The sequence below is a fragment of the Leopardus geoffroyi genome, chromosome E3 (assembly GCF_018350155.1).
Source record: "Leopardus geoffroyi isolate Oge1 chromosome E3, O.geoffroyi_Oge1_pat1.0, whole genome shotgun sequence".
NCBI classification, from domain to species: Eukaryota; Metazoa; Chordata; class Mammalia; order Carnivora; family Felidae; genus Leopardus; species Leopardus geoffroyi.
In genome coordinates, this window is record NC_059340.1 from 18,838,459 (window position 1) to 18,850,099 (window position 11,641).

General features: G+C 44.6%; 1 protein-coding gene across 5 annotated transcripts; it reads left to right on the forward strand.

Annotated features, from left to right (window-relative positions):
* Positions 1-17: 17 nt before the first annotated feature.
* TMEM219 (transmembrane protein 219) lies at positions 18-11,470 on the forward strand. Of its 5 annotated transcripts, none has more exons than XM_045460515.1 (6): positions 18-129; positions 1,203-1,404; positions 1,482-1,671; positions 8,500-8,729; positions 10,139-10,308; positions 11,370-11,470. In XM_045460515.1, exons 2-5 carry the CDS (start codon positions 1,240-1,242, stop codon positions 10,274-10,276), a joined length of 723 nt encoding a protein of 240 aa, XP_045316471.1. In that variant the 5' UTR covers positions 18-129; positions 1,203-1,239; the 3' UTR covers positions 10,277-10,308; positions 11,370-11,470. The 5 variants fall into 5 exon arrangements, with proteins under 5 accessions (XP_045316471.1, XP_045316472.1, XP_045316473.1 ...); XM_045460516.1 differs by having other exon boundaries at positions 1,206-1,404; XM_045460517.1 differs by having other exon boundaries at positions 76-175; positions 1,206-1,404.
* The last annotated feature ends 171 nt before the right edge of the window (positions 11,471-11,641 follow it).

The window sequence follows — 11,641 nt, forward strand, 5'->3', positions numbered from 1 at the left end:
CGCGTGGCCACTGCGCATGCGAATCCCACGGCGAGGGTGGGGGTGGGTGAGTGGGAGCACGGACCCCGCCCCTTCGCTGCTCCACGCGTGACGTCGCGGGGGGCGCCGGCCTCCGCCCGGCTCCGAGCGGTGAGAGCTAGCGGCAGGCGGAACCGACGCCGCAAGACCGGGAAAGGGATGTTGCGGGTGTTGAGTTCATGCAGGAGGGGCTTGGGGCGGGGGGGGGAGGGGAGGCCCAGGGGCACCACCAGCCGCTGACCTCAGGCTCTGCCCTCCCCCTTCGCGCTTCCTCCCTCTTTCCAGATGTGTCGGGACGGGAGGCAGGGCAGGGGCTGGGCATTTGGGACACCTGTATTTCCTTGGAGCCTTCCTTCTCCCCCCACCCAATATGTTTATCCCGTCTTCCAGATGTTCCTTTTCATAAGACTGTTGCTTCTTGCTTGGCAAAGGGCACTCTCTCTACCTGCAAGCAGAAAACGGGTTTCAGACCTTGGCCCTGCCCCTCCTCTGTTAAAGTCCCCGAACCTCAGTTTCCACCACAGTGTTTTTTGCTTTGCTTCACCTAGTTTTAAAGATCATTATGACACAGAGAAATAGAAAGAAAATGGACATTTGTTGCGTCCCTGCAAGGCCCAAGTACTGTGCAAACTGCTTTATTTGTCACATTTAGTCCTCATTATTTGGTGTTCTTAGAACCACCCTTCACCCTCCTTCCCTTCACAGATCCTTAAGCTCACAAAGGTTAACTGGTTTTTCTCACATAGCCAGTGAGTGGCAGAGGAGGCTTCAGACTGAACCGTTTTGCTCCAAAGTGGAGTTCTTTTCATCAGACACTTCCTTTGTCTAGGCTATTGGCTGGAATTGTTCTTCAGCCAAACCCTAACCCCAGAACAGCTGCTTCCTCAATTTCTCCCCTTGAGAACTCTCCATTTGGGTTCCGTTTTCGAGCACAGTGTGCTCTACTTAGCTTCTGCATTGATCACATCAGAAATGAAATACAGCAGACATTTTTTGAGTGGTGCAGGGGGATGAATACTTGGAGTCAAGAGCCTTGGGTTCTTGTCCTGGCTCTGCCACTATTGGCCGTGGAGCCTTGAGCAAGTCCCCTGTCTTTTCAGTGCTTTAGCTTCCCTTTGAATAAAAATGGGTAAGTGCCTTCTGACTCTCAGGCTCTTGTCCAGTTCTTCCTTCCTGTCCTCCAGCAGGCTCTCCGTGGAGGCCCGGACCCCTCTCCTCCCCATGGGCAGCTGCCAGGCAGGGCACAACCTGCATCTCTGTCTCACCCACCACCCACCTCTGGTCTGTGCCACTTTGATCCTGCTGCTTCTTGGCCTTTCAGGCCTGGGCCTTGGCAGCTTCCTCCTCACCCACAGGACTGGCCTACGCAGCCCTGACATCCCTCAGGTGAGTACCTTCATCCTTTCCATACAGGTCTGCTCATGCTGCTAATGTCTCACCTCTCACCTTTCTTTTGCACACAGGACTGGGTCTCTTTCCTGAGATCTTTTGGCCAGCTGACCCTGTGCCCCGTGAATGGGACAGCCGCACGGAAGTCGCGTGGATCTCACGTTGTAGGCTTACTGACCACCTTGAACTTCGGAGATGGTCCAGACAGGAACAAGACCCAGACATTCGAAACCCAGGTCCTGGGTAGTCATATTGGATTGAAAGGTGAGATCAAGGAGGTTGGGCGGGACACTTAGGGGTGGGCCCTGTCTCTGACCTCCCCAACCTGGTGACCTTGGGCATATCCCTTGGCCTTAGTCACTTCTGCTGTAGTAAGGGCTAGATACTTTCAGTGAACAAGTGTTTTCTTTCTCCCCTTCCGGCTCTGAGATGGGTTTGTTTGTTTGTTTGTTTGTTTGTTTTTGAGAGAGTGAATATGAGTGGGGGCGGGGGCAGGGGGGAGAGAGAAAGAGAGAGAGAGAGAGAGAGAGAGAAATTCCTAAGTAGGCTCTGACACAGAGAGTGCAGAGCCTGACATGGGGCTCAATCCCATGACCTTGGGATCATGACCTAAGCTGAAATCAAATCAGACAAAGCCATCCAGGTGCCCCTGAGGTTTTTTGGTTCCATCCTTGGAGGTGTAATGAGATGGGGTAGATTTGACCTAATGTTTTTTCTCATCCTTCTTGATCTCTACCGCTTTCTCCTATTGGAGGCTACCTTCTTTCTCCTCGGGGATATTCAAGAAGCATGTCCTCCTTCAATTAAGCAAGTGTCCTAAGTTTCTCTTTTGTTCTTACCACAGCTCTATGTGCTATGGACGATACAGAAAAAAATTAGGCATCTCCATTCCCACAGAGCTTAGAGTCATCTGGGAAAATGATAAGAGAGAGAGCGCGAGTGAGAGAGAGTGTGTCAGTTTATTCCTGCATGAGATTTGGCCTCAAGTTCCTTGTCTGAAACTGGGGAGATGAAAAGGGAGGAGAGAAAGGTGGAACTGTCTGGCTTCTGAGGTCCTTTTCGACACTATCATTCTAAGCATCTCATGTGAATTACACATGTAGCTGAGTGTGTCGCAGGAGGAAGTCTCTTATGTCCAGGTATATATATGTGTGATCAAAGGATGAGAATAAAGGCAGGTGTCTGTTATATATACAGACTTGGGGTGATTTTTCCTGTGCTTTTTATTTTCTAAATATATATACGAGAGCTTTGTTGAGATATGATCACATACCATAAAATTCACACATTTAAAATGTACAATTAAGTGGCTTTTCACATACTCACAAAAGTGGGCAACTCTCGGGGCGCCTGGGTGGCGCAGTCGGTTAAGCGTCCGACTTCAGCCAGGTCACGATCTCGCGGTCTGTGAGTTCGAGCCCCGCGTCGGGCTCTGGGCTGATGGCTCAGAGCCTGGAGCCTGTTTCCGATTCTGTGTCTCCCTCTCTCTCTGCCCTTCCCCCGTTCATGCTCTGTCTCTCTCTGTCCCAAAAATAAATAAACGTTGAAAAAAAAATTAAAAAAATAAAAAAAAAAAAAAGTGGGCAACTCTCACCACTGTCAATTTTAGAACATTTTCATTGCCTCCAAAAGAAATCCTAAACCCATTATCAGTCACTCCCCTTTTCCTCCTAACCTCCCAGACACAGGCAACTACTAATCTTGCTTTTTCTGTAGATTTGCGTACTGAACATTTCATACAATATGTGGTCTTTTGTGACTGCTTCTTTCAACCAGCATGTTTTCAAGGTTCATCCATGTCGTAGCACTTACCAGTGCTTCATGTTTTTATTGCCGAATAGCGCTCAGTGTATGAATAGTCCATCTTTCATTTATCCATTCGCCAGTTCATTGACATTTGGATTGTTCCTACTTTTTTACTATTATGAACAATGCCGCCATGAACATTCTCATACAAGATTTTGTGTGATCATACATTTTCATTTTCTCTTGAGGAAAATGAAATACTAAGGAGTGGAGTTGCTGGATCATACGGTAACTATGTTTAATCTTTTTTTTTTTTTTAATGTTAATTTTTATTAGAGAGAGAGAGCGCGCGCATGAGCAAGGGAGGGGCAAAGAGAGAGGGAGAGAGAGAATCCCAGGCAGGTTCCATTCTCAGCTTGGAGGCCAACACAGGACTTGATTTCACGACTCTGTGATCATGACCTAAGCTGAAATCAAGAGTCAGACACTTAACTGATTGAGCCACCCAGGTGTTCCCATTAAATCTTTTGAGGTGCTTCCAGGCTGTTTTATAGCAGTGAATGAGAATTCCAATTTCTCCACGTCCTCACCAACATTTGTTATTGTCGGTCTTTTTTATTCCAACCATCCTAGGCAGTGGGAAATAGTATCTCACTGTGGTCTGATTGGCACGGCTAATGATACTGAACATCTTTTTTTCATGCACTTATTTGTCTATCTCCTTTGGAGAAATGTTTATTTGGAGCTTGCTTGTGAAAAAATAATTGGATAATTTGTCTTATAATTATTGACTTCTAAGAGTTCTTTTTTTTTAATTTTTTTAATGTTTATTTATTTTTGAGAGAGACAGAGACAGAATGCGAGTGGATTAGGGGCAGAGAGAGAGGGAGGCACAGAATCCGAAGCAGGCTCCAGGCTCTGAGCTGTCAGCACAGAGCCCGACGCGGGGCTCACACTCACAAGCTGTGAGATTGTGACCTGAGCCGAAGTCGGACGCTCAACCGACTGAGCCACCCAGGTGCCCCTATAAGAGTTCTTTATATTTTCTGGATACAAGTCTCTTATCTGAGGTATGATTTGCAAATATTTTCTCCCATTCTCTGGGTTGTCTTTTCATTTTGTGGATGGTGTTCTTTGAAGCACGAAGGTTTTAATTTTGATGAAATCCAGTTTATCAATTTTTTCTTTTGTTGCTTGTGCTTTTAGTGTGTTGGTTTAGCAGGCTTTGCCTAACTCAAGCTCACTAAGATTTACTTGTATATTTTCTACTAAAATTTTGTAGTTTTGACTTTACACTTAGCTCTATGATCCATTTTTGAGTTAATTTTTGTGAATGATGTGAGGATGGGATCCAACTTCATTTTTTGCAAGTGGCTATTCAGTTGTCCCAATATGTTTTGTTGAAAAGACTATTCTTCCTTACTGAAAGAATTTTTCTTAATTCTTAAACATTCTTTCTTAATTTTGGCACCCTTATTGAAAACCAGCTGAGCATGGATGTATATATGAATTTATTGCTGGACTCTGAGTTCTATTCCATTGATCCATATGTCTATCCTTATGCTAGCACCACACTCTTTTAATTACTGTAGCTTTGTATTAAGTTTGAAATCTGAAAATGTGAGTCTTCAGGGTGCCTGGGTGGCTCAGTCAGTTGAGCATCCAACTTCGGCTCAGGTCATGATCTCACAGTCTGTGAGTTGGCGCCCCATGTGAGGCTCTGTGCTGACAGCTCAGAGCCTGGAGCCTGCTTCAGATTCTGTGCCTCCCTCTGTCTCTGCCCCTCCCCGCCTCAAGTTCTGTCTCTCTCTGTTTCTGAAAAATGAATAAACCTTAAAAAAAAAAAAAAAAGAAAATGTGAGTCCTTAACTTTGTTCTTCTTTTTAAAAATTGTCATTATTCCAGATTCCTTTAATTACTATATGAATTTTAGGATCAACTTCTCCAGTTCTGTTTTTGCAAACGAGCCCTTGTTCTTTTTATAATGGTTAGAACCAGAATAATATCATGAGAGATTACTCTGGACAAAAATAAAATATAACCCACCTATGACTGCATCACCTAAGTAATAATTATTGAGCACCTATTATGTAGCAAGCATGGGGAATATAGAGATGTATAAGACCCGGGTCCTCACTCCAAGCTGCTTACAGTCTAGCAAGGATACAGACATGAACAGAAGTAAATACTTTTCTTTCTTTTCTTTCCTTTTAATTTTTATTTGAGAAAGAGCTAAAGCATGTGCACAAGTGGGGGAGGGGCAGAGGGAGAGAAAGAATCTCAAGCAGATTCCCTGCTGAGCCAAGTTGGGGCTCAATCCCACCACCCTGGGATCACGACCTGAGCTGATATCAAGAGTCAGATGCTCAACCCACTGAGCCACCCAGGCTCCCCAAAGTAAATACCTTTCAATGTATGTAGTAGCTCACAAGATACAGTGGGAATAGTTAGGAGCCTGCCAAGCAGGGATAGTGAAAACAGGCTTTTCCAAGGATTCAGTGCCTGAGCTGGCTTGAGGGAGGTTTAGGGCTTTGCTCTTCCAGCCAGAGGGACAAGCACATACAAAAGTATGCAGATGGGGACCGTAATGGCATGTTTGAGAACTTCAAGGGGTTCATTTTGGTGCAGGGGAAGGAGTGTTGAGTGAGTGGCAACAGATGGACTGGAGAGAGCAGACAGAATCCTATGGAAGGTCTTGTGTGCCAAGCCCAGGTAGTTGAACTTCAGTACGTTTGGCAAACTCACAATTTTAGGCAGAAAAATAGTAGGGTTTTGTTGTTGTTCTTTTAAAAGATCACAGTCTGTTGGCTGATTGTCTGGTAGGAATGCGCCCAGATGGAGGAGGACCAGTTAGGAGGTGGTTGCAATAGAAAGATGATGAGAAGGGGCACCTGGCTGGCTCAATTGGTGGAGTCTGCGGCTCTTGATCTAGGGGTTGTGAGTTCAAGTCCCATGATGGGTGTAGAGATTACTTTAAAAAAATTAAATAAAATCTTTTTTTTTTTAACATTTATTTATTTTGGGGAGATAGAGCAAGAGAGAAGCAGAGAGAGGGGGAGACACAAAATCCAAAGCAGGCTCCAGACTCTGAGCTGTCAGCACAGACCCTGATGCGGGGCTCAAACTCATGAACCGTGAGATCATGACCTAGCCGAAGTCGGATGCTTAACCGACTGAGCCACCCAGGCACCCCTAAATAAAATCTTTGGGAGAAAAAAGAAGATGATAAGAAAAACTGAGCTAAAACAATGCTGTGAAAAACCGTGACTGATCTAAGAGACATTGGCAGTGTGGGATTGACAGGACTTTGGTAATTAATTTGATCTGGAAAACACTGAAAAAGGGGCATTCTCTTAGAAAATTTTACGTGTACATTTCTCAGTTCTCATTATGATATATGTACTGGTTTCTATTTCTCTTTTTTCTCCTTATGACATCATTCTTTTTTCTTACTGCCCGGCCTGAATGTTATTATTTTAATGGATGTAAGGTGATCCATTAAGTGGCTAGGCCATCACTTGTAATGCTTTTCCTAGTGTTAAACATCTCTACTGTTTCTTAGTTTTTGGCATTTTTTGTGAAATCACAATAAACATCTTGGTATACATGGCATTTTTCTTTTGAATCCTTACCTTAGGATTAGTTTCTACAAGTGGTATGACTGAGTCCAAGGGTATGGACCTTTTTTTAATGGACAAATTCATTTTGTTGTGGATTTAGAGCATATAGAAGTATACAAAGCAGGTGTAAAAATCTTCCTTGCCTCAGGGTGCTTGATGGCTCAGTTGGTTAAGTGACTGACTTCGCCTCAAGTTATGATCTCACAGATCGTGGGTTTGAGCCCCCCATCGGGCTGTATGCTGTCAGCATGGAGCCTGCTTCATATTCTCCATCTCCCTCTCTCTCTGTTCCTCCCTTGTGTCCCCCCCACCCCCTACTCTCTCTCTATCAGAAAAACAAAACAAAAAATCCTCCTCATCTCCCCTGCACAGTCCACAGTTTGATGGGCATCTTCCTAGTCCCTCTCTGTACCCATTTGAAATTATGACAGAAACAGCCAAATTGTATTTTTCTGAAAGGTGTCACTCATTAAAACTGCCCATTTCCCCACATCTTCAGCAATTCTTATTATTATCAGTCTTTTTAATTTTTACCAATTTAATGAGCAAAGGAATTACCTGATTGTTTTAATTTACTTTCTCCCGATTATTAGTGAGGTTGAACATCTTTTGGTTTATTGGCCATTTTTGTGCCTCCGTGAATTTCCTGTTCATATCCTTTGCCCATTTTACTCTTATTTGTCTTGCGGTTTTGTGGGGGAAAAAAAAGAAAAAAATGGTTTACCTTTATCTTCTTGATTTTTAGAAGATCCTTTTACATTCTGTACAGTAAACCTTTTTGCCAGTTAAACATAGGTATTTTCATCCATTCTGTTACTTTTTTTAAGTTCTCTTTCACTGTAGAGAAGTCTTTAACTGTTATGAGTTGTTTATTGCTCTCATTCTTTACTCAGGCTTTTAGGTCTTGTGTCTTTTTTAGGAAGGCCTTCCTCACTTTAAAATTAGAAAATATTCTTCTGTATTTTCTTTGGGTTTTGTTTTGTTTAGTTTGTTAGTATAGGTCTTTAGCACGTCTGGACTTTATTTTCTAGTGTGAGATGAGTCTAACTTTTTTTTTTTTTCCACAAATGGAAATCGTTCCAAATTCACTGACTAAATAGGCCATCCTTTTCCCGCTAATTTGAAATGGGGTGTGAACCTTTCAATGGATTTTGGTACCTAGTAGAAAGCTACTTTCTTAAAAAGGACAAACTAGTTTATACAGACTGACATTGGCAGTGTGTATCTGCCCCAGTTTCACTGCAACTTTGTGAGTACTGGTATGATTACTTTATTGATTGTAAGCTAACTTAATTTTTTGTTTATATTGGTACACAGTTATTGTCATTTCTCAATGACATGATGATGGCACATAGAGTACTTTATTGAATAGCCTCAATGCCAAAACACCCGGTACTGTAGGAAGCCTTAGAAATGAATGTAAGTCTAGGGGCGCCTGGGTGGCTCAGTCGGTTAGGCGTCGGACTTCAGCTCAGGTCACGATCTCGCGGTCCGTGAGTTCGAGCCCCGCGTCGGGCTGTGGGCTGATGGCCCAGAGCCTGGAGCCTGCTTCCGATTCTGTGTCTCTCTCTCTCTCTCTGCCCCTACCCCGTTCATGCTCTGTCTCTCTCTGTCTCAAAAAAAAAAAACGTTAAAAAAAAAAAAAGAAATGAATGTAAGTCTGAAGATGGATGGCTTCCAACCCACCCTCCATTTTCTTCCAACCCCTCTCCTGTGTCTCTCATAGGATCCTCTGCAACAGAGCTGGTCTTCATTACAGCCAGGGTGACCGCAGAGAGGACCCCAGGAACCTGCCTGTATTTTAGTGCTGCCCCAGGAATCCTGCCCGCCAGCCAGCCCCCCATATCCTGCTCAGAGGAGGGAGCAGGAAATGCCACCTTGAATTCTAGGATGGCTGAGGAGTGTGTCAGGGTCTGGAGCCACGAAGGCCTTGTGCTCACCAAGCTGCTCACGTCGGTAAGAACCTCAGGTTGTTGGGGTTTCATAGACTGCCGTGCTGAACGCTGTGTCTTGAAGGCTTCTGGAGGCAGTTTTACCTAACAGAAAAAGGCATAGGGCTCTATAATTCTGCCTCAGAGGGGGTGTGACCTTGAGCAAGCATCTGAGCCTCTCTGAGTTGTAAAAATGGAAACATCATCTGTAAAATGGAAAACATAATATTATCTCCTGATTCCAATAAATAAAGATGAATGAGAATTAATGTCAAGTGCTCAGGACAATGCCTGGTACATAACAGAGATTTGGATAAACGACAGCTATTACTATTAACTTGTCTTTAAACAGAATAAAGGAATTTGGAAGCTGTAAGAAGGGGCAGAATGGGCTAATTGCTATCATAGAGATGTGAGCAAAGTGTTATTCAGACATGGAGTAAGGAGCAATTAACCCTAACTTGAACATTTATGGAGAATGCTTCACAGAGAAGGTGGCATTTAAGAAAGGGAATTGTGTACAGTAGTTTATAATGTACCAAGTGCTTTCAAGTTCATTATCTCATTTGATCTTAAAATAGCCTTTTGAGGTAGCTGTTATTATCCCATTTTACAGATGAGGAAACAGGCTTAGAGGGAGCGAATTGCCCAAGGCCACACAACTGGTTAAGTGGCAGACACAGGATTGCAACCTCTGCCTTCTGACTGTAGTCCCAGGCTTTGTCTGCCCTTTCACGGTGACCCTTGGAAGAGGAGGAAGATGTGGATAGAGAATGCAATAGAGGGGGTTCAGGAGAGGGGGAACGCATTTCAGGCAAAAGGACGGGCACAAACACAGGCCTAGAGATTGAAAAGTGCTCGGCCTTCGAGGGCACTCCATGCTGAGGGGCTTAGGAATGACTGAGGGGAAGAGACAGAAGGGATGCAGAGGCCTGATTATGAGGTACCGTGATGCCAGGCTAAAATGCTACAACTTGACACTGTAGGCCAGGGGGTCCAGTGGTGCTGTGTGGAAGGAGAGAGACCAGTTAGGAGGCTGCTGTGTACTCTTTCCTCACACTTGCAAGGACCCTGGTGAGGAACATCACCTGGGAGTTTAGAACCAGAGAAAATACTTGTTTCCAGACCTGGCCCTACTTGAACATATTTAAAACGTGGATAGTAGTGGACTTTCCTACCTCCTGGAGACATTGTGGGATTTCATGTAAATAACTGGGCAAGAAAGCAGTTTGTAGACCATCGAGACAATTAGCTTATACAGAAATTACATTTTCTCTTTGGGTTCTCCTTCTCTCCTGGATGTAGAGAGCCCTCTCCCCCATGGGGGCTTCTCTCTGTAGTTCTTGGCCTGGGGATAAGATGTCTTCCCAGGGGAAGATTCTCCACCCTCCCTCTCTCATTCATGCCTCCTTCCCTTCCTGTGCCCATCCCTAGGAGGAGCTGGCTCTGTGTGGCTCCAGACTGTTTGTTCTGGGCTCCTTCCTGCTTCTCTTCTGTGGCCTTCTCTGCTGTCTCACTGCTGTGTGCTTTCACCCGCGCCGGGAATCCCACTGGTCTAGAACCCGGCTCTGAGGGCGCTGGCCTAGTTCCCAACTTGTTCTCAGGTAAGGTTCTTTGCCCCAGTCCTGTGGGAGTAGGGGATGGAGTAGGGGTGGCAATTATAACTGAGATAGAGTCATTCCTTAATAATATGGTTTGGTTTTATTTTTGAACTTTATGTAGATGGAATCACATGCATTCTTTTGTGACTGACTTCTTTCAGTTAACATTCTGATTTTTAAGATTTCATGCATAGCTGTAGTTCACATCCAAGTTTTTTGGTAACAGTGGGAGTCAAGAGGGTTCAAATTTGATGATGCATCCTGGATGCGAATTAGGGTTGTCTTGCTTTTGTCCTGACATCCTGATACCCATTTTTATGATGCAGCTTTTGTAAAACTCAAATTGAACAGCTCAAAAGGATTGGTGATGCCCATTTACTAGGCACATACTTTGTGCCCAAGCATTTTACATACGCCTCTTTTCCATCAGCCTTCACTGCATTTAGAAAAAGTTGATTCTGCTAACAGGATCTTTGGAGGAACACACCTCACAAAGGTAGCAATGGGTGGGGGACATATTGGCTAACCATTTCATGTGTCAGCTCATTAAAGAAAAAAATTTTTTCTGTAAAAAAGTCTCACTCTGTCAGATGGATCTCACATAATATGCGAGTTACCTATTGTGCAGCCAACTCTTAAACTATTCTCAGCTTCAACAACTGGCTGCTGTGCCCTAGGAAATAACCTTGGGAGAAGCGGCAACTGCCCAAGCCCAGGGAGGGGCTCTGGCCAAAGGAACTGGATTGCTGAAAATCAACCTTATTTTGCTTATTTGAAAATCAAGCTTATTTTGCTCAGGGCTAGACTTCACTGCCCTATCCATCTGCCTGGGATGGGAGATGGTGGAACTCTCTTAGCCTTTCTTAGATCTGAGTGGACTGGGAAAGGAAGCCTCTCTGGCTCCTGGCAGATCCTGGGGTCCTGAAGTTATCCACCCCCGTCAAGATAAGTGCTTGTACCTATCTCTAGCTGCCATTGCCTCTGCTCCTTACTTTGCAGCCATCCCAGAGCTTCCCCCAAGGGCCCTGTGATCTGCCCTGGTTTTTAATTTTCTTTTTCTCCAGGTGTGAATCAACTTCTCTGGCCTTTGTTCTGAGTTCGAAGACATGTTACAAAAAATGGAGAGCTGGAATGTGGGGGGAAATAAAAGGCTTTTTTTGCCCAATGTCGCCCAGGGTGTTTATTGGGGATTGGATGGAGGTGGGAATTTCAGGGCAGACAGGTTTGGGGGACTTTACCTTGTTGAATCTTCAGTTTGGGATAGAGGCTGGCAAAGGGCGTGGATTACTGCAGCTCTATCCTCCTTTTGCCTTTGGAAAACACCTTTTGATCGCAG